This window comes from Coffea arabica, chromosome 8c, assembly GCF_036785885.1.
Source record: "Coffea arabica cultivar ET-39 chromosome 8c, Coffea Arabica ET-39 HiFi, whole genome shotgun sequence".
NCBI classification, from domain to species: domain Eukaryota; kingdom Viridiplantae; phylum Streptophyta; class Magnoliopsida; order Gentianales; family Rubiaceae; genus Coffea; species Coffea arabica.
Window position 1 is genome coordinate 35,943,459 of NC_092325.1, and position 22,504 is coordinate 35,965,962.

At 37.7% G+C, this 22,504-nt stretch overlaps 2 protein-coding genes across 4 annotated transcripts; one reads left to right on the plus strand and one right to left on the minus strand.

Annotated features, from left to right (window-relative positions):
- Nucleotides 1–3,349: 3,349 nt before the first annotated feature.
- On the minus strand, nt 3,350–4,228 carry LOC140013523 (putative inactive G-type lectin S-receptor-like serine/threonine-protein kinase SRK). The gene has a single exon (XM_072062832.1). It carries the CDS (start codon nt 4,226–4,228, stop codon nt 3,350–3,352), a length of 879 nt encoding a protein of 292 aa, XP_071918933.1.
- A 4,422-nt stretch (nt 4,229–8,650) lies between these two features.
- Nucleotides 8,651–15,715, plus strand: LOC113705367 (CRC domain-containing protein TSO1-like). 3 transcript variants are annotated; one of them, XM_027227196.2, is made up of 13 exons: nt 8,651–8,879; nt 9,697–9,851; nt 9,954–10,515; nt 10,588–10,737; nt 11,064–11,722; nt 11,865–11,939; nt 12,014–12,200; nt 12,278–12,376; nt 12,501–12,567; nt 14,202–14,364; nt 14,474–15,177; nt 15,296–15,393; nt 15,475–15,715. In XM_027227196.2, the coding sequence occupies exons 1-11, from the start codon at nt 8,796–8,798 to the stop codon at nt 15,159–15,161; spliced, it is 2,889 nt and encodes a 962-aa protein (XP_027082997.1). In that variant the 5' UTR covers nt 8,651–8,795; the 3' UTR covers nt 15,162–15,177; nt 15,296–15,393; nt 15,475–15,715. The 3 variants fall into 3 exon arrangements, with proteins under 3 accessions (XP_027082997.1, XP_027082998.1, XP_027082999.1); XM_027227197.2 differs by having other exon boundaries at nt 12,014–12,191; XM_027227198.2 differs by having other exon boundaries at nt 11,376–11,722.
- The last annotated feature ends 6,789 nt before the right edge of the window (nt 15,716–22,504 follow it).

A 22,504-nucleotide genomic window follows, 5' to 3' on the forward strand; every position in this document is an offset into this window, starting at 1 on the left:
CAAGGATACTCCAAGATAGTGACCCCTTTGACGGATTTGTTGAAGAATGATAGACCGTGGATGTGGGATTATGAATGCGCGAATGCGTTCAGAATGTTGAAGGAAATAGTCACTTCTGCGCCAGTATTGCAATTTCCAGACTTTACAAAGGCATTCGAAGTGCACACTGATGCTTCAGATCGTGCGATTGGAGAAGTGCTGATGCAAGACAAGTACCCAATTCATTCGAGAGCTGAAAGCTGAAGGAGTGCGAGTAGAGATATAGCACACACGAGAAAGAAATGACGGCCATAGTGCATTGCCTGGAGACATGGAAGCACTACCTATTGGGAACCAAGTTCATGGTGGTCACCGACAATGTGGCCAATACGTACTTCAAAACACAGATAAAGTTGACCCCGAAGCAAGCTTGTTGGCAGGAGTTTTTGGCCGAATTCGATTTTGACTGGCTGCACAAGCCAGGAAGAGAGAATGCGGTCACCGACGCACTTAGCCGAAACTACGTCGAAGAATACGTTGCGGCTCTCAGCATTGTGAAAACGGACTTTCGGAACAAGATTAAGTCAGAGTTCCCAAATGATCCAATGTACCAGACTCTGATCACCCAAGTCCGTAAGGGCAAGGTTCGTTGTTATTGGCTCGAAGACAACCTATTCTTTGCCAAGGGCGGTAGAACTTATATCCTGACAAAAGAGGGGTTTAGGCGACAGTTGCTGCGAGAGACCCATGACACTCCTTGGATTGGTCACCCCAGAGTGGAACGAATGCGAGCATTACTGTCGCGGAACTTCTACTGGCCAAAGATGAAAGCAGATATTGAGGCATACGTGAAAACATGTTTTGTGTGTCAACAAGACAAGGTAGAAAGGAAGAAGGAGCGGGGCTTGTTGCAACTTTTGCCGATCCCTGATCGACCATAACAATATGTCTCAATAGATTTTATTTCGAAATTCCCTAAGGTCGATAGAATGGCTTCTGTTTTCGTAATTGTTGATAGATTTTCTAAGTATGCTGTATTTATTGGTGCACCGAAAGCGTGCTCGGCTGATGTTGCCGCTGAATTGTTTTTCAGAAATGTTGTGAAGTATTTCGATTTACCCGAAAACATAATAAGTGACAAGGATACCAGATTTACGGGGAGATTTTGGACCGTGTTGTTCAGATTGTTTGATTCCGAACTTAAGTTCTCTACTGCCGCACATCCTTAGACTGACGGAAAAATGGTGAGGATCAATGCCTTGCTGGAGGAGTACCTAAGGCATTACATGACGGCAAGTCAGAAGAACGAGGTGGAGTTGCTGGATGCTGCGCAGTTTTGCTACAATCTGCATAAGTCATCCGCAACCAAATCGAGTCCGTTCGAGTTGGTAAACGGGCAACAACCTTTGACTCCGCATGAAGTTGCACTTCAAGACAGGAGTGGTTGCCCAGTCGCGCACCGGTTTGCTCGTGCCAAGCAGGAACTGGTGGACATAGCCAGGGACAGCTTGCTGGTGGCACAACAACACTGAAGAAATATGCCGACCAACATAGACGGGACTTAGAGTTCCAGGTGAGAGATCAAGTGATGCTGAAATTGACTCCCCAGATCTGGAAGAAAGTGAGTAGTAAGACCATCCATCGTGGGTTTATTCTTAAATACGATGGACCATTCGAAATGCTCAAAAATGTGGGTCGTGTAGCCTATCGGTTGAAGCTGTCGGATAGACTCAAGATCCACCTAACCTTCCATGTAAGCTTCCTAAAACCCTTCAACCAGGATGAGATGGATAGAAGATGAAGGCAAGTAAAACATGCTCCACCGGTGATCCGCAAGCAATTCCAGAAAGAGGTGGAAGTTGTGCTGGACCACAGAACGATGGGGCAGAGTAAAAAAAACAAACAGACAGATTGTTTGATCCAATGGAAGGGCGAAACCAAGCTGGACGCTACTTGGGAATGGGACGTGACCTTGTGACAGTTCGAGGACAAAATTACTGAATACCTGAAGGAGGTGCGGAAGCAAGCCAAGTTGACGAGAGCGTCAATCTCTTCAGGTGAGGGTGGTTTGTCAGCCCCTTAGGCGCGGTCTAGACGGAACGCGCACGATCGTGGCATCTTTCGGCCAACCATGGTCTAGGTGGGAAGGCCGAAGGTGAACTTAGTTGGAAACAAGTGGCCAACTGTTTGATGATATTTTCCTAGCCTAAGTATGGATTGGGGAAAGTTTTAGAGGCATCAGATGTCTCTATGTTAGTGGGGGAAAAAATGGTGCCTTTACTAACGGTCCTAAGTTTTTCTTTAGGACATATATATAGAGGGATAACTGTGACTAAGCCAAGTCAAGACCAAGAGTTGGGGGCCAAGACTACGGAATGACTATGGTTCGGTGGGTTGTTTCGGGTGGTTCCAAGTGCTAGGAACCATGGTGCCTAAGTTACTAAGTGTTGGGGCAAACTGGGCATGGAACGTTGCCGATGGCGGAAAAGCTGGGCGCGCGGAAGTGTGCGGCCATTGGCTGTGCATGCCAAAGAAGAACGTTGGGCAGTTGCTAACCGTTGCTGGCGGTTACCAGCCAACTCAGCTTTGTTCTTAAGGAGTTCCTAACTTCATGGACATTCGAATCAGACCAACGGTTGGGTCTTGTCAACTATAGAGTAGCTTATAAATAAAGGGTTGGGCAAAGACTAAAGGGTGGAGAGTCTCGAATAGTGAGAATCACCTTTAGATGTTCTGCACACCAGGTGTTTGTAGGAATTCCTTGTAACCGTTATTGTGAAATACAAGGTTGACCATGCTGGCTGTAACTTGTGCGTGTGTTCCTTTATTTTGTCTAAGTGTTCTACGTTCTGAATATTTGTGTGCAAGTGAGTTTGTGTAGGCTAATTGGTAGCGTGGCTTACTAGTGCCATTACGTGCGTGTTTGGCTAGTGAGAGGAAACACCCTGTAACAACTAGCTAGGTGTGAAAGTACTGGGATAATTCAATGGCAGTAAAATGAGAAATGTCCACTTAGCATTAAGAATTAGAGATGAAGCAACTGCACAATTAATAGCAGTGGTTGGTCATTTGACTTTTACTTAACTACTACTCTAGTTGCACGAGAATTTTAACAATATATGCTGAAAGTATGAAAATAATGGGTTAACTTCCTTGAAATTTACAATGTGCACTAGCTGCCAAGCTAAGAGGAATATTTTCAACCTTTGCAATATTCTTTTAGTTTTGTTTTCTGTGGGGTAAGGATGAGATATACAATTGAATAATGGCGTTGATCCTTACTTATTATAATCTTTGGGCAAACTAGCATTTCAACAAAAATAATAACTCCAAGAAATACCATGTTCATATACACAGAAACACAGCACCATCAAATTAAATGTTGATCTTGATCGACAATCTTTCTACATAAATTGGTATCAAACGTACATGTAGGATAGGTGGCAAAGCCACGGACATAAATAGTACCATTCCCCTCTTTCAGCATAAGGTTCAAGATGTCACTTTTGTTCCCATAGTAAAGTTGGCACCAAGCTAGATCATCCTGAAATGTGGCAAATCCAATGCAAGAACAGTTCCTCTTGCACAAAAATTCATATTCAGCAGAGACAACTGATAAATCTGCAGTCATTGAAGCTGGCAATGTACCATTCATCGGCATAAATGCATCAGCATCTGTGCACCTTGAAGTTTCTGAGTCCATGCACACATTGGAATTGCCTATAATTGATTTATCACATAAAGAATGGCTCACTGAAGAAATACCCCCATTAAACATTGTGTACTCATCAATATGCCCAGTTGAGGAAATTACCAACCTTGACATGTCATATTTACCAATTGTGGTGAAAGTGAAGTATGACTCATTTTCATTAGATACGTAAACAAAGTTAAAACTATTGGTCGAGTTCTTGAAAATGAATACAAAGTTGTTTCCATCCCATGAGCTGATATCCATGTGATCATTGTATCCTCTCCAGACACCCAATTTTGTTGCAGCCTTGTGATCAACAGACTGAACACCAAGCGTGAATGCCCCCCGAAGAGGATTCTCAGGATTTACCCGTGAAACTAACAACTGATTTCTTGGTACTTCTGCAGTCAAGCCAAACTCTCCTATCTTCATCCCGGGAAGAAAAGTATCTGTTGGATAATCAAAACTCTGCCATACTACCTGATCACCTTGTCGGAGGACTAAGTTACCAGAATCAAGAAGTGTTGCACTTGTATTATCACTTCTTGCAATCATTCCTGAATTCACAATTATCGGTGATTGTCTTCAGTCCAGGAGAATGAGATTCCCATCATCCCTTATTTGCAGAGTTGCAGAAGGATCCGACAACATGGGATTATCACGATTTGCCACCCAAAGTGCCTTCTTGTTTACATCATTCTTCAACCAAATACCTATAAATCTGTTTCCTGAAGTTGCATCCTCGAAGAAGCCTAACTCGAATACACCACCAGCGGAGACTAGAGTTTCATTCTCTCCCATCACTTTTTTCGGCCTGATAGTGCCTTCTGCATCAGACAACCACACAAGGAAGCCAAAGAAGATAACACTAGCAGTCCTTGTGATCATAGCTCAAGTTTTGAGGCCATTTGGACCAACGACTTCATGAAAGAGATGATTAATTAGTATAGATAGATTCATACTCTAGTCTTTATCTCTGTTAAAGCCAAGGAATAGGATAATGGTAGTTCATCTGTTATGAATCAATACGATGTTTGAAACATTGGTCTGAACATGACAAAACAAAAAAGAGCACTTTAGTTTTCAACCCAAAAAGCAAAAAAGAACTCCGAACTTGTTGAATTTGCTGGCTGCGGATAGTGCACACCTACCAGTGTAATCCAATGAAATGATCAAAGTAGGATTTACCCCCAAAAAAAAAAAAAGTAGTCTAGAACTTGAGAACAATAGAAGATAATTTTTGAAAGCCAATTGGTAGAAACAAAATCAAGAAAGTCATATGTCATAAATGAATCAAAAGTAAGCCAAATTTTGTAGTCAACCTGTGATTTGAAGTCCATCATAGTCCTTGGACAAGGTATCATTGCAGTTTTATTCTTCTTAATTTGGGACTATGTTAACTTCCCTTTTTTTTCCTTTAAACTGTCTTTCCTTTTGAAAGAGGATTAGTAGACTACTAGTATATATTATATTGTTTAATTATTTCAATGAAGTGAAATATGTAAAACTTTAATGGAACAATTTCATTTTAAATTTTGAACTTAAAAGCACTTTAACAATAAAATAATTGGTTGAAGAAAGATTCATACTCTGGGAAAACACTGTTAATATCATAGAGGGAAAACACTGGTAATATTTAGAGTGATTTTTCCCACAATTAAGGCTGTTTATTCTCTTATTTTATTTTAGGATAAACCAATTTTTCTTTATTTTTTAGGTAACATGAACGTATAATTGAATTATTTCATTGACTCTAGAATCTTGTTGACTTTTTAAGTTGATCTATGTATGCAAATCTGGAAATTAAAGTTCTTTTTTTGAAAATGTTTACTCTATGTCATATGAGATATAACTATAGAAATGGAGAAAACAAGTACAATTTTCATGCATATTGGTTAGTTACGTAATATGAATAGAAAATGAATATTAACTGCAATTACTGTATCGCAACTTAAGCACTAGTTTAGCAAGAAAAAAACATATTTAAGCAATATAATTCTGGCGCCCTTACAATTTGTTTAAGTTCTCGCTTGCGTAGTCTTTTTTTTTTTTTTTTTAAGACATTGAAGCTGAGAATAATCGTTTTGAGGAAATTCAATTTAAGGATCATTTTATGTCTGTAATCATGTTGTTGCTTTTAACTTGCCTGGGGAAGAAATTATGCCGATATATTATTGTTTTTAAATATCGATGAAGATTAAGAAGAATTTGATAAAATGCACAAGTTTTGGCTATTTCTTTAGAAGTTGAACATGTTATGTGCAATTTTTCTTCAAGTAGGAATTTACTTTCAATTCAGAATCTAACCATTCTGTTTCTTTTTAGAGAAAATAACCAATTTCATCCCTCATATTTCACAAAAATATTTTTTCACCCCTCACTTTTAAAATAAAACAAATTCGTCCTTGACATTTAAAAAAGCTATTGCATCCCTGAACTCAACATTTAATCTGAATCAAATCATCCATCAACCAGATTATAAAATTCGGGGATATAATTAGTAGATCATTTAGTTTACTCAACTTGATATTCACATGATATTTAATGAATCCAAAATTAAAAAAAAAACATAAAAAGATGGATTAATCTTTTCTACATTATCATTGTATACACAAACCGGTCTGAATACTTGCCATATCATTTCAATTTAAATTTGAACATCAAACTTTGTATGTATGGTATACATCTAAACTCGCAAGCATATATACTAACGGTGCATGAGAAAAGAAATCATACTATTCCAAGATTTTTATGTTATAATTTTTAATTTTTTTCCTTTTTTGGTTCAATAAATGTCATGTGAATGTGATGGAATTGACCGAGTGATCTATCAATTCTATCCTCAAAATTTATTATTGGATTTATTGGATGGTTTGATTCATATTGAAAGTTGGGTTTAGGAATGTAATAGATTCAATTTTTAAATGTTAGGGACGAAATTGTTTCGTTTTAGAAGTGAGGGATGAAAAAAATATTTTGCGAAATATGAGAAATGAAACAAGTCATTTTCCCTTATTTTCATGTTGCTTAAACAATCATTCCTTCTATCTACGTTCAAAATTTGAATTTGGTTAAAGGGTTAATGGTAACTTTGACCTCTGTTTAAAAAAAACAAATCGATCTAGTTAAGGAGGAGAGAGGAGGTCCTATAAAAAAAAAAAAATTTCAAGTGAGGAATCTCGAATCCGAAACATTTTACTTACATTTTCTCTTCCGCATCACTCAATCCACTCCCTATGCCCCGAGGTTCTATAAGTTGACTTAGGTAACTTAAATTGACGACTTGTTAAAAATGAGTTATTCCAATTTGAATTTGAGTTGGATAAACTCGGAACTTAGAGAAAAGGGCGTCAATCGATTAGGTTAGAGAATTACTGGCATATGGATCTTTACCATGAATTTGATGGCTTTTTGTGGTAAATGTGAATTGATTTTGGTCCAATTGGTGTCATTAATCATTATGGTACTTCTTTCAAAATGGCATATTGGTTTTGGTCCAACTTGTATCATTGTGGTACTTCCTTCAAAATCTGGTATGTAATTACATATACGATGCATTGACTTGATGCATGCACACAAATAAAATCCATATATTCAAGAAAGCTATATGAATTTACACTTAACGCTTTATTTGATAACCCAATTCAACACTTTAAATTTAATAAATTTAGATCTTAACATGTTCAGATCTATTATAAAAAAAAACACATGTCTAGACGTGTTTGATAATAAAAAATTAAACATCTAAATTAATTAAGTGACACTGAATTTTCTAGACAAATTTGCTCCTCAAAAATATGTGATGACATATTTATTTATTATTTAATGTGAAATATATTCAAATGTATTAAATTTAGTATTTTACAATTCAATAAATTAGTAAATTCAAATTTCAGATTTCAATTTTATCAAATACATGCTAAATCACATGGAAACTTTGACCATACTTGCTCGAAGACCCTTTACCATAGACCACGTGGCCAAACAAATACCCTTCTGTAATGTCCAATCACCAATGCACCATAACTTAAGTGATCTAATGACAAAGTATTCTTTTATAACTGATCATATCATTCATTCATAAAAGTATGCTTACAAGATAAAGGAGTTAGTATTAGCAAATTTGCATACTTTGTCATATCGTATTTCACGTCTTACCAAACATATAGACAAAGTCAAGTATGTCTCGTCTTTAAAGCATTGGACAAGCATACAATCTACAGCTTTATGCAAGAAAAGTACAAAACAATAATACCTTACAACACCATGATTTTACATTCTATTTTCTTAGATTGAATTATCGAACTTAATCACAAACGTACTTGTGATTTCTCCCAAATAATAGGTTACATTCACACAATATATTAGAATACAATAGCAAAAATTCAATTTGATCAGCCTACATTATTGCTCAAAAACTCACGTCAATCTCTTGATATTGAAATTATCTAAACTATTGCAATCATTTCGTTTAATCTCTTAATGTTGAATTGTCATTTCACGAACCGATCACCAACTCTATAATAACTTGGCGTAATTTGCAATGACTCAGCAATTAATCCAAGACAGGCAATTAACACAAAAGAAACTTTATGGTGCAATTTGACAGTACAAAAGTATGTGGTCCAAAGTTTCGGGGCTAATATACCAAACACAAAGAAGTATAGGAACAAAAATGGAATTAACCATCTTTTCTTCGGGTTTGGGCTGAGTAACCGACCCACAAGCACGAAAAAACAGCCTTTTCCCGCCCAAGCAATTATCAATTTTTAAAATTCTTTTTCCCACACATTTTCCTCTTTACATCTCTATCCTTTTTTTTCTCTCACATGTCCAAATTTAACAACCTTACCGCTTTCCCTTCTTTCTGCCTTCCTATCTCATCCCTTTTTTCCTGTGGTAAAAAAAAAAGAGGAAAAGAAAAGAAAAGAAAAAAAAGAAAAGCACAAATGCTTACACCATCATCATCAACCTGACTGAAATTGACTAGGGAAACTACTACTGTTCAAGAAGAAAAAGAGAGAAAATAAGCGGAACCAGTGAAAATTGGAGTGAAGAAGGATGCAGGAAAAGTCCTCTCATTATAACTTCTACTGTTCTAAGAATTTTAGGGTTTTAGAGGATGGATTCTTCACCTGAACAACCTTCCAAACCCAACAATTCAACTCATTCTCCACCTTTGCCAATCCCTCCTCATCAAGTCCAGGTGTGCTCACTTTCTCTCTCCCTTTGTATTCTGGCTCTTTATTTAGTGCAATTATGTGAAAAAGATGGGTTATTTTGTAATGGGTTTTGGATGAAATTGAAATGGGTTTGAGTAGATTTGTCTTAATTGGTGCGTGAGCTATGGATTTCCGTGATGGGTTTTGGTTGAATTGAAATGGGTCTGAGTTATTTTTTGGTGGGTTGGGGAATTTTTCATGTTAGGGTATTGGGTTTTTTGTCGCATCGGATGTTAACTACCTGGACAAAAATGTAGGGATTTGCTAGCATTTCCTTTTTGGGGCTTGAAATTGTGCTAAAATGGTCTCTGATTTGATGTGGGTTTAGGTTGAATTTTGGTGAAAATGGGGTTTTTGGTTGCTTGTAGTTAAGGGGAAAATGGGAAAGGATGGTCTTTCTTTTGAGCATTCGTCCGTTTCTGAATTTTTGATTAGTTTGTGCAGAATGTTTCTTGCAATTTTCTAGGAATAATGGTATCAAGTACCTGTCATTGAAGGTTGACTTCCATTTCTAGCCACTAAATGGAATCCTTCCGGGACTTCTAATTCTACAAGGATTTTTTTTGCTTGGTACTACTAACGCATTTATATTCCTGTTATTTTAGAATGTATGGTTTCTATGTCTTTGTTAATGCCACAAAAGACAATGAAGATGAATTAAATTAAAAAAAAAAACTATGAGAATTATCTGATTGGCCTCTTTTTAATCTGAGTAAAGCATGGGGAGATCTCCAGGGTTTGAGCTGTTTCTGTTATCATGGATATGTTACTCTTACTACTTGATTTCTCTTTGAATCTCAGGAGTCCCCAGTTTTCTCTTACATAAGCAACCTGTCTCCAATAAAGCCTGACAAGGCTGCACTTGGTTCACAGGGATTCCCTGGAATCAATTCTCCTCCCCTTGTATTCAGATCTCCTCATATAAATCCAAAGAGCCAACCAAGTTTCCTTAAAAGGTGGAAAATGAATTTGAAGTTTCATTCAAGAGTATCTTCATTCTTTAATAATATTGGCTGTCTGTATTGAATTAATGTGATGATGATCATGAATATTCTCAGGCCCCAGTCTGCTGGATCATCAGATGCAGGATTATCTGAACAGAATGAGAGTTGTAAAGATACTCTTACAGTTGCGGAGGAATCTAGGGTATCAAGTTGCCATTTGAGCAGTAGGTTGATAAGTTGCCCTCAAAAAGAATTTATTGACGATTCTAAACCTGAAAAAGCTAGCAGCCCTCCAGTTTGTGGCAATGATTACTTAACTGACATTGTGAACATGGATGGTGGAGATTCTGATTCTTCAGCGAATTTGACTCCTAAAAGCTCTGATGATGTCTCCCAGTCACAGCATGAATTATTAGACTCAAAAGAATCTGCAGAAAACACTGAGGACAAGGATGATACGCGAAGAGAAGAGATGAAAATGGGAGCTGCTTCTGTAACATTGGAGCAAGCTGAAGAGTACAATCTTAAAGACTCACCATCTGATCTTAAGTCTGTTGTACCAGATCAGAATTCAGGAGATGGTAATGGGCCGCCTGATTTACACCCAAGGGTTGAGCCAGACAAGTCTGTAGGTCATGCTTTGGAGAATCAAAGTGGAGGGCGTTCAATGGCCGAGGTAATTTTTGGTCATTTTGTTGTTATGAGAGGAATTGTACCCTTTTCCAGTCTCTCACAATGTTAAATGCAGAATGCAGGATCTGGTCATGTGTTTGAAGTGGGATGTAACTTGCTGTCAGAATCTCTGCAAGTTGCACAGGATTGTGGAAGATCTCTCGAGAATACAGGAGTACAATGTACTGAATCGCTCGAGAACAAAGTGCATGGTCACTGTGCTCAGGTATGAAGAAGTTTCACGTAATAAATGTAAACATTTTAACTGATTATGTGTCTATTTCAAAGTTATGATCTGATATTAAGAATAGCGATGTGATGACTGTTATTTGAACCTTTTAATTTAGGGATGCAAGTTTAAGTTGTATTCACTATAAAAAAATTCAGTAGAAAATGTTGGCTCCTTGTCAATGCATGGGAGATATTCTATACTTCATCAGCTTCTTTGCATATTTCACCTTCTATCTAGGTTGTTTCTGAAACGACCTAGATAGAATGCCATGTTTTTTCTGAAACAGTATTTTAATGGAATAAGCTTGGTTCTTGACCTAGATTGTTCAACACCAGCATGGCATAAGTAGACGTTGTTTGCAATTTGAAGACACTCAAGGCAAAATCATTCCAAACAGTGGTTATCAGATTTCTTCTGGAAGTGTCGGCTATCCTAGGTCACCTGCCAGTCCTGCTGGTTCAGAAGTCCTTGAATCAGCTTCGCTAAATAGACCTGCTAGTCCCAGCAATAGGCTATTGGCTAACATGACCCCACCATTTTTTTCTCCTCAGACCAGTGGAAATTACAATTCCAAACTTCCCAAGCGGTCGGGCATTGGATTGCACTTAAATAGTATCGTAAATTCTATGCAGATGGGTTCTGGTGCAAAGGTTAGTATGAGATCAGCTGAGAGAGGTAGTTTTAATGGGCTTGGTAAGAAGTCCATGTCTATAACAGGCAGTAGTTTGCGTCATAATTTTTCGACGTCTGCAAATGTGGAGGGTGTTCCTATTTCTGATGAGAGTAGGCACAATGAGCATGCCTCAGATGCTGCAAATTCTGCAAGTACTTTGTCTCCTTGCAGCATGAAACCGTTGTATGAACCTGTGGTTTTGAAACCAATTGAGCTTCAACCAAATTCTTCAAATAAGAGGATGTGTACCTCTGAAACTTCTGACAGCTTTGTGGATTTTGGCCAGTCAAGCCCAAAAAAGAAAAGGCAAGCTAACATTTCTTTTGAAGTTAAGACTTCTATGTTTATGAGCTTTTTGGCATTTTCTTATCCTTATATATATATATTTATATATATATATATATATTTTACTCCATTTTCATTTTGATTCAATTTATCTTTATGGCAGGAAAAAAACATTGGATGCTGGTGATGGCAGTGGTTGCAAACGCTGCAATTGCAAGAAGACCAAATGCTTGAAATTGTAAGGGGATTGATGGTATTGGTCGCTTGAGGTTACAGTTACATCATTTGGCATTTTAATTGCTTTGTTCGCAGATACTGTGATTGCTTTGCTGCTGGTATCTATTGTGCTGAACCTTGTGCTTGCCAAGGCTGCTTCAACAGACCTGAATATGAAGATACTGTTCTTGAAACACGACAACAAATTGAATCTCGAAATCCACTCGCATTTGCTCCAAAAATTATACAGCATCTGACTGAACCTCCAACAAATGTTTGTGCGGTATTTAAGCCGTCAGAAACTCTGAATTTTGCAATAATATATCAACAGTGAATTATGCATTTGGTATTGTTTGCCAGGAGGATGGGTCGCATTTTACACCTTCATCAGCGAGGCACAAGAGGGGATGCAATTGCAAGAAGTCAAAGTGTTTGAAAAAGTATTGTGAATGCTATCAGGTTTGTCATTCTGTTTGTTGCAAGATCAGTAATTCATGCTTGTGATATCTGTACTCTGACTTCAGCTTCTAGGACTTTTTTTGATCATGATTGTTATTTTATTTTGATGCTGTCTTTGCTGAAGGCTAATGTTGGATGTTCTGATGGATGTCGATGTGAGGCATGTGAAAATGTCTATGGCCAAAAGGGAGGTATGGTTTTTCTTATTTGCATAATGACAATTAAATTTGTATAAAGGTGGACTCTTGACCATGTGGCACACTCTAGAATTATATAATTTTGTAATGATCAGACTTAATATTTTAAAATTCACAATAATGAGTCTTTATGTTAACCTTCATATTGATATCTGCACATCTCTTGCTACTTTAGACTAATGTTCTTAAACTGGATGTTGGGTGATGCATCCACAAAGAAAATTGAAGACCTTCCAGCTTTGTTACAAATGGGCATGTCTCGTATTAGGTCTCTTTGATTGATACTGTTGTACGTGAGATAACAATTGTCTAAACGAAAGAGCATACCAGAATAAAATTTTAGCTAAAGATTGCAATTCTGTTGACAAATGAAAAGAGTTACTTCAGAGCAGAAGCTAGGTTCTGGTCGAAATGAAGCAGATATGTACTTATGAGATTTTGTTATGAAGATTAATCTGAAATGGATTTCTGTATTAGCACAAAATTCAGGAATAAACTGGCTGGTGAACATTCTTTCTCATGCAGAAGTTTGCTTTACTAGCAATTAAATAGTTAGGGGATAAGTGCTCAAATAACTGGTCAATTTGTGCTTAACAAGCTTCTTGGTGAACATTCTTTCTCAAGCAAAAGTTTGCTTTACTTGCAATTAAATACTTGTGGGATAAGTGCTCAAATAACTGGTCAATTTGTGCTTAACAAGTTTCTTTGAAAAGCATTCTTTCTCAACCAAACGTTTGCTTTGCTAGCAATTAAATACTTGTGGGATAAGTGCTCAAATAACTGGTCAATTTGTGCTTAACAATCTTGTTGGTGTTTTACACTTTAACAAAGTACCTCCAAGTAATTAAAAGTTCACCTCACGTGAATCTGCCTTGCTTGAAGCATAAATAGGATTCTATCTGTATTTAGAATCAAAAGACTACCACTTTCCCCCAAAATAGATAGCATGGTATTTTCACGCCTTTGATAATTGATCTTAGACTACAAAATAAGGATAAATGCCAATCTTAGATATAAGTAAATGGTGATGGACCAGTGGTTTGTGTAATAAATAGTAGAAGGGCCAGACCGACTCTAGAAAAATTTGTTGAAATACGATGTAAGACTTTGGTCAGCCTTTCATATGTAAGTTTTTCTCGAGATCCAGGAATATATCTCTCAACCATCAAAATAGTACATCTTGCAGTCTTCGTATAAGCATTTAAGGAGCATGAGGCTGCCATAAAGCACATCCTGGTTGCTTGAGAGGTATCAAGAATCTGGGCAAAGATGGGTAGTAAAAGACTTGTTAGACGCAGCCAATAAGTCAAGCATTTTGTTTTGAGTCTCAAGTTGTACTTGATTAATTTGATTGGTCTAGTTGCTTGTCAACTCCCTTTTTTTTGTGTTTTTCTGTTTGTCTTGTCTTTTTTTTTTTAAAAAAAAAAACTTTGGACTGTTGGAACTCTTTGGCCTAAAAACTGTATAGAATTATGATAGATGAAATTAGCTCATTTGGATTTATGAATTTGGAACTTTTCTTTCCACCTAAGTTAGACTAGAGTAATCAAATAAAGGTTTCATGGTAGTCTCTATTTGAACTGGATACTTCATCGATTGTAATCTTAACAAGGCACTATTTACTTCAGAATTTGGTATGATCAAGGATCTGATTAGCAAACATGGTGAGAAATTGGATAGTTCATTTGGCACAACGCTGGAGTCAGTGGCATCAAAAGATGGTTTACTGCACAATGAATTATACAATCCTCACAGCTTGACTCCTCTAACTCCTGCATTTCAGTGCTCAGAGTAAGATTCCTTTTGATTGAAGAAGTTGATGTTTCATTTTCTTTTAATGGATGTGATCTCTTGTACCGTCAGCATTACTACTGACTGTTTGATTCTCTCTCCTCGCCAGCCATGGAAAGGGTGCTCCAAAAGCTTGGTTATCTTCTGGGGGGTATCTTCAATCACCTGAATCTTGTCTAACCTACTTAGCACCATATGGAATGTCCCCAGGACAAGCTGGAAATCCTGATACTCACAACATGATAATAGAAGCTAATACTGGTATTATGGATCTAGTTTCATTTGGCCAGGGGATAGGGTATGGCAATGAACATACGGTGAATCAGCTCTCTCCTAGATGCGAAGTACCAAGAAATGATGGGCGCCTTGCAGCCCTGCCTGATCCACAGGATTGGGAAAATACATCAAGAGCTCAAACCTATGCAAATCACCAGGTTTCATCTGCAAATTCCCTTCGCTGGCGTAGATCATCCACCCATTTTGATGGAAACAAACCTGATGAAGCAGCTGACTTTGATGGTGGACTATATAGCATCTTGGATGATGACACACCTGAAATTCTGAAGGAGATCCCCATGCCACCTAATGCTATAAAAGTAAGCTCGCCTAATAAGAAGCGAGTTTCTCCTCCTCATGGTCAAGGGGCTGAGCTGGGTTCTAGCTCGTCCGCAGGTTTGAGAACTGGCCGCAAGTTTATATTGCAAGCAGTTCCTTCTTTCCCACCACTTACACCATGCATTGATTCCAAAGGTGCTACTGGAATGAATAATTCCCAGAAGTCTAGTAGCGGCAAATGACCCATAATACAAATAGGTAAAAATAACTCTCCTTTTGGCTGTGATTCTGGTGATGGAGCATTTTTCCCTTAATTCGTTGCAGAAATTTGTTAGTAGCTAATCATGAAGATAACATTGTGGTCATTCCCTGGCAGGTAATACTAGATATAGGTCTATTTCACTAGATCAGTTTATATTCCGACTGCACAGAAGTTAACATCAGCTTGTACCCGTTCAGCCAAAAACATTTCAGGTCTGGATCGCAATACCTCCTGTAATTAAGATTCATCTTTAGATGAATTAACTTTACCTCCGTTTTTGTGATCCTAACCAGAAACCAGAGCTGCAAGAAGTATGGAAGGCTTCATCAGTAATAAGGTCATGGAGGAATATCGCCCCAGTTGCTGTTTCAGTGCTTCTTCACATTGGCCCCTATCTCCTCTCCATTCCTGATTTCCCCCTAGATTCTTTGATGTCGAATATGTTATATTCCGAGCTAGGAGCAAGTAGACTCTACTTTGGCTACATTTATAGACCTGTGGTTTTCATCAATCTATTGTTCTTTCTTTCTGTCCCTTCGTGATTCATAATGAAGCATTTTCTACGAGATAGTAATAAAATTGCAGGAAGTAGGCCTCTCCTATTTCGTTTTCTTGCGGTTTCTTTGCTTTATGTTCAATTTTAGTTGAATTTGCTTACGCATCATAATAGCATTTTCCATGGAACAAATTCAGCAATTATCCTTTATCATTTGATCATTGGAAACAATGAAAGAAATTCTTTAATTCAGATTTACAAACAACAAAATTGAGTGTCAATCAGATCGCTAGAATTTTGATATTTAAGTCTACTTTGATAAAAATTTTGATAATTCTGGTTATAAATGTTTTATTTGACTCTAGGCTATCCATAAAATTTTTTTATTTCTTTCATCAAACAACAAAATTGAGTGTAGTGTGTCTAAAATTTTATGGTATTTTGGTTGATGAAATTTATGTTTGGTTCATTAATTCATTCTCTTCATTTCCTTAGGTTGGGAATAAAGGGAAGGGTGCGTGATTTTAGGATCTTACAATCCTAGGATACATATTTTTTTTTGTAATTTTCAAAATAATATGATCTTGTGATTTTCAGAGGAGATACTAACTAAAATCATCCGTGCAATAGAAGTAGAATCTTTTGGCACATTTAAGAAATTCTGTTGAAATTAACTTTTAGAAAATATCAGCTACTACAAAATTATCTAGGAAGATATAAACTTACAGCATAAAGTTTGTAGTGGGCTGAAATGAAAATTTTGCATGACCGATGCGACTTGGGCAAATCAGTGCGGTCGATTTTAGTTTTGACAAGCCTAGTAACGGAAATCCTCAGTTTGACGAGCCTATTAGTGGGAACCCCGGTTGAAGCAGTGCTGTTGTAGGACTTCCGACGACAACGTCCAAACAATTGGGTTTTCTCTCTCAAGGAAATCCGGCAGCGATCTAAAATATGTCTTTTGAAAATTTCTTCGCTCATTTCAATGCACGACACCCTTTCAAGAAATCTAGTTTCAGTCTAGCATATAATGAAAATATCTCTCTTAAAAACTTTCTCTTCATTTCAATCCACCGCTCCCTCTCAAGAAAATTTGGTAGCAATCTATTACATGAAAAATGTGTGACTTTTAAAAAATTTTATATTCCTAGATTGCATTATAATATTCGATCACAATTTTTGGATTTTTTAGGTTATTAAGTTTGCAAAAGAACGATGTGGATGAAGATTTAAGGGGTTGAACAATAATTAATTTGCCCATATTTCAATGAATTGAATTGAATCCATGACGCGTTTACGATTACTATAATTGAGTTGATTTTGATAGTTTGGACATGCCATCATCGTAGACTCTAGTTTCTACAAAAGCCTAAACACGTATAAACTTTAAGATTTGATGACTATCTAAAATCTAGATGATTATATACACCTAATAGCATCTAAAATCTAGATGACTATATGTATATCTAATATTATTTGGATGATTATATACACCTAATAGCATATAAAATCTAGATGACTATATATATCTAATAGTAGTATTATTTAAAAAGAATAAAAGTAGCAAACCAATTTTAGCTTGTTTTTTTTTATCTCTATTAGGATCATGATAGCAATAGCAGAACAAGATCCTAATAATAGTCTTGTGGAGATAATGAGATATCAATTCGAAAGATTTTTTAATTCTAAAAGTTTAGATTAGGTTGAGGTGTGTTTGAAATATTTTATTGTAACAATGTCCGTGAAAAACTTTTATTGTAAATATTTTTAGTGGTTTTTTAAGGATATATTTTGTGGTATTTTTTAGATTTAAAATTTTAGTGAGGTATTTTTAAAAATTTTAAAAACTTCATCACAACCACTGCCACTACACCACCCTTCTCCTCCCTCTCTCCCTTCCATTTCTTCCTCTCCTTCTTTCTCCTCCCTTCCCCTCCCTTTCCCCCTCTTTCCCACCTCTCTCCAGCAACCCCTCTCCCACTCCCTCTCTTCCCATGTGATCGTAACCTGTGACCAAATCTAGTTGTAATCTGGTCGCCGTGGTTGGCGATCAGTTTTGTATTATGGGCTATGAACAGAGGGGGAAAGTGATACGCAAATTTCATTCTTATAACGACTTTTCAATTCATTCTTGTAACCAACTACTGAGTTAGAAGGCTGAGCTGGCAAGTAGTTAGTTAGTCAGTTATGGATAGTTACTTAAGGGAATTGAGGTCGTGAAACTGGATAACCAACTTTAGGCGGTCCGGGTAATCGACTAAGATAGCTTATATATACGGAAAAATAAAGAGGAGGAGATGCGTCATTGATTGTAATTAGAATTTTCACTGTATCATTTTCTCTCTCTATTGTTCCTTTTAATAAGATTTTCTCAATCTCCTCGAAAGGTATTCTTCATTGTCGTATCTTTCTGGAGTTGAGTGTGTGAGATCTCCTACTTTTTGCATCATTGGTATCAGAGCTGGGTTAAGAACTCAGCTCAATTTAGGAATGGCAGAAAGCACAAGATCTCAAGACAGCAGACAGATGGAAAAAAATCTGAAAAATTTACTGAAGGAACAAAAGGACCAGTTTGATAAAGAAATTTCGAATCTCAGATCCTCATTTTGGAGATGAATCTACAGAGAAATGGTAGCCATCAGAATTCAGCCAATTCTGAAAATCGCGAGTCCCAGTCTTCTCAAAGATCTGGGTATCAAGCATCCACCCGATTGTCTAGAATGAAATTTCCTAGATTTTCTGGGAAAGATTTTAAGAGTTGGCTCTATTGGTGTGAGCAATTTTTTGATATTGATGATACACCCTTAGAGGCCAAGGTGAGATTGGCTGCTATTCACATGGAGGGTAGAGCTCTTCAGAGGCATTTAGTTTTTTATGAAATCAAGGCTCACCAGAGACCTTCCTTCCTGGGAGGAATATGTGAAGGCAGCAGTGGCACGGTTTGGTAATGTGTTGTATGATGACCCTATGGGTGATTTAAAAAGCCTGAAACAAAGAGGCGATATTCAAGAATACCAAGAGAAGTTTGAAAAATTGCTTAACAGGGTAGAGTTACCAGAAAACTATGCAGTTAGCTGCTTCTTGAGTGGACTGCAAGAAGATATCCAATTGGCTGTCAAAATGTTCATGCCTAAGACATTGCAGCATGTGTATGGGCTGGCCAAGCTTGAAGAGGCTAAGATCTTGAATACCAGCAGAGGCTCCAGAAGTTTTCAAGACTCTCTTAGTCAGCAGAGACATGTTTAGCCCCATGCAATCTCTCAAAGAAATATTTGGTCCTCCACTGTTGCCAAGCCCAACTGAGGCGTCATTCTTAAAGAAGAACTCTAGAACTCTAAGTGCTTCAGAGATGGATGAGAAAAGAGCCAAGGGACTATGTTTCTGGTGCGATGAAAGGTATGGTTAGGGACACAAATGTAAGAAAAAGACAATTATATGGGATTGAAATGCAGGAGGAAGAAGAGGACACGATGGAAGAGGAGGACCAGATGGTCCAGGAGGATGAAGAAACAGAGGAAAATTTGGCTCATATCTCTATGCATGCTATGAATAGCACAGTGACGCTGAGCTTTAAAACGATGAGAGTTACTGGTCATGTGGGAACCAAGTCCATTAACATTTTTATTGACTATGAAAGCTCCTACAATTTTATACACCCCAACGTGGTCAACAAATTGGGGCTTAGAGCTCAGGAAGTGGCACCTTTAAGTGTGGAAGTTCCAGATGGTGGTCAGCTCACAACTAATCAGTTGTGTTCTAAATTTTCTTAGAAGATGCAAGGCCAAACTTTCACTATTGATCTAATGGTCCTATCTATAGAGGGATGTGATGGTTTTGGGAATCTAGTGGCTCTCCACTATTAGGGATGTCAAGTGCAACTTTGCAGACCTCAAGATGGAATTCCTTAGCGGGGGAAAGAACATGGTACTGAGAGGTTCGAAACAAGGCGTTGTCCAATGTGTTTCTAAAAAGAAGATGTAGAAATTGTTCAAGAAACTAGAGGAGGTGGAAGTTGCAAAATTATGCCTTATCTGTACTCACAAAGAGGAGGATCTTGGTACGTTATATTCTGTTGAAGTTCCTTCCAAGCAGGTAACAATTCCTAACTCAAATTTGGATAGATTGTTGCAACAATATGAAGATTTGTCTGCCGAACCTTGAGAATTACCCCCTCATAAAGCACATGATCACCAAATCTGCCTTAAGGAAGGTACACCCCCTGTTAATGTAAGACCCTACAGATATCCAACATTTCAAAAGAATGAAATTGAAAGATTAGTTCAAGAAATGCTGCAAAATGGCATTACAAGGCCCAGCACATCACCTTTTTCTTCACCAGTGGTGTTTGTAAAGAAAAAGGATGGAACCTGAAGAATGTGCATAGAATATAGAGAACTCAATACTGCCACTGTAAAGGACAAATTTCCTATACCACTAATTGAGGAGTTATTGGATGAACTTTTTGGGGCTAAACTTTTCACCGAACTAGACTTGAGATTTGGATATCATCAGATTAGAATGAATGAACTGCTTTTAGAATGAATGATCTGGATATTCACAAAACTGCTTTTAGGACGCATGAAAGTCACTATGAGTTTTTGGTATGCCTTTCGACTTAACAAACACACTCTCAACCTTTCAGAGCCTAATGAATTGCATATTCAAGCCCTATCTCAAGAAGTTTCTATTAGTCTTCTTCGATGATATCTTGATATATAGCGCGATACGGAGTGAACATTTACAGCATCTGCAATGTGTACTGGAGATTCCGAGGCATCATCACTTGAAGCTTAAAGAAAGCAAGTGTGCCTTCACTGTTTCTCATATTGATTATCTGGGGCATGTCATTTTAGAGTAAGGAGTAATTGCAGACAACAGTAAAATTAGTGTAATCCAACAATGGCCCATACCTACTACACTTAAGGAACTTAGGGGATTTCTTGGTCTCACAGGTTATTACAAAAAATTCATCCAAGGATATGGACAATTGGCAATACCTTTGACATATTTAACCAACAAACAAAGCTTCCATTGGTCCCCTACTGCTGCTCAAGCTTTCAATGCCTTGAAGCAAGCCATGATGACTCCACCAGTATTAGCACTACCTAATTTTTCCACAGATTTTGTAATAGAAACTGATGCCTCTGGAATTGGCATAGAGGCAGTATTGATGCAATCTGGCAGACCATTGGCTTACTATAGTCAAGCATTGGTTCCTCAATACCAAGGATTGTCGGTCTATGATCGAGAAATGAAGGAGGTAGTCTTTGTTGTTTAGAAACAGAGAGCATATCTGTTGGGGCGGCATTTTATTATAAAAATTGATCATCACAGCCTTAAGTACCTAATTGAATAGAGGATTTTGATGCCAACACAATAAAAATGGCTAACTAAGCTTGTTGGCTATGATTGTAAGATCCAACATAAAAATGGGGTAGAGAATAGGGCAGCTGATGCCTTGTCTAGGCAGCCTATGAAACAAGGACATTGTTGGGCCCTCATCACTATCGCATTAGATTTGTGGCGAGAAATTCAGTAGAGTTGGAAGGATGATCCCAAGCTACAACTTATCATTACTCAACTCTCTTCTGGTGATCCCAATGCTCCTAAGCATTATTCTTGGACTAGCAACCAACTTCGAAGGAAGGGCAAATTGGTAGTAGGGAGTAACACAACCCTGAAACCGAAGATCATATCCCTATGGCATTCTAGCGGTATTGGCGGGCATTCTGGTACCTACACAACTTATCAAAAAATCAAGAACACCTTATACTAGCCACACATGCACTAGGAAATAGCTGAAGTGGTAGCCTCTTGTGATGCATGTCAAAGGCATAAAATTGAAAATGTAGCCTATCATGGGTTGTTGCAGCCTTTGCCAATACCTGACAGAGTGTGGAAGGATATCTCTATGGATTTCATAGAGGGGTTACTTGTATCTCGGGGGACATCAGTGATCCTTGTAGTGGTGGACAGGTTGAGTAAATATGCTCACTTCATGGCCCTCGCTCACCCTTATTCTGTCATTACAGTGGCGCAAGTTTTTATGGATATTGCTTTGAAACTCCATGGTATGCCCTCTTCTATCGTAAGTGACAGAGATTCAGTTTTCCTTAGCCAATTCTGGCAGTATCTTTTCAAGCACTAGCAGGTGCAATTAAACTGGTCCACCTCTTACCATTCTCAATTTGGTAAATAGATGTTTGAAAGGCTATTTTAGATGTATGACTAGTACTTATCCTAAGTAGTGGTCAAAATGGTTATCTTTAGAGGAGTATTGGCACAATACCAATTACCACTCTGCTATACATACTATACCCTATGAAGCAGTGTGCGGTCAACCTCTACCTATTTACAGCTCTTACATTTCAGGATCTATGTTAGTTGATTCTGTTGATCGTAGTTTGGTAGCAAGAGCAGCAGCAATTCATATGCTAAGGCACCATTTGAAGCAAGCTTAGGATCGGATGAAGCACCAAGCGGACAAACACAGAACTGATAGGGTTTTTTCAGTAGGTGATTATGTCTATGTTAACTTGCAACCTTACTGACAACACTCACTATGAAACCACCATTACCAGAAGTTATCTCCGCAATATTTTAGGCCCTTTCCCATCATTGCTAAGGTTGAACCAGTTGCTTATACACTCCAGTAACCTCCTAGTTCTAAATTTCATCCTACCTTTCACATTTTAGTTCTCAAGAAAAAGGTTGGCAATCAGCCGGTCTTTGCAACTCTTTCCCATGAGGTGGATGATCAGGGCCAGTTACTTGCTGGACCTATGGCAATACTAGATCGGAGGATTGTTAAAAGGGGTAATAAGGGG

Excerpts from the sequence above, each read along its gene's own strand:
- LOC140013523 (XM_072062832.1), bottom strand. The coding sequence starts at position 4,228 with ATGATTGCAAGAAGTGATAATACAAGTGCAACACTTCTTGATTCTGGT.
- LOC113705367 (XM_027227196.2), top strand. The coding sequence starts at position 8,796 with ATGGATTCTTCACCTGAACAACCTTCCAAACCCAACAATTCAACTCAT. Across the intron at positions 9,852-9,953 it reads CAACCAAGTTTCCTTAAAAG|GCCCCAGTCTGCTGGATCAT; the intron begins GTGGAAAATGAA and ends GAATATTCTCAG. Across the intron at positions 12,377-12,500 it reads AGTATTGTGAATGCTATCAG|GCTAATGTTGGATGTTCTGA; the intron begins GTTTGTCATTCT and ends TCTTTGCTGAAG.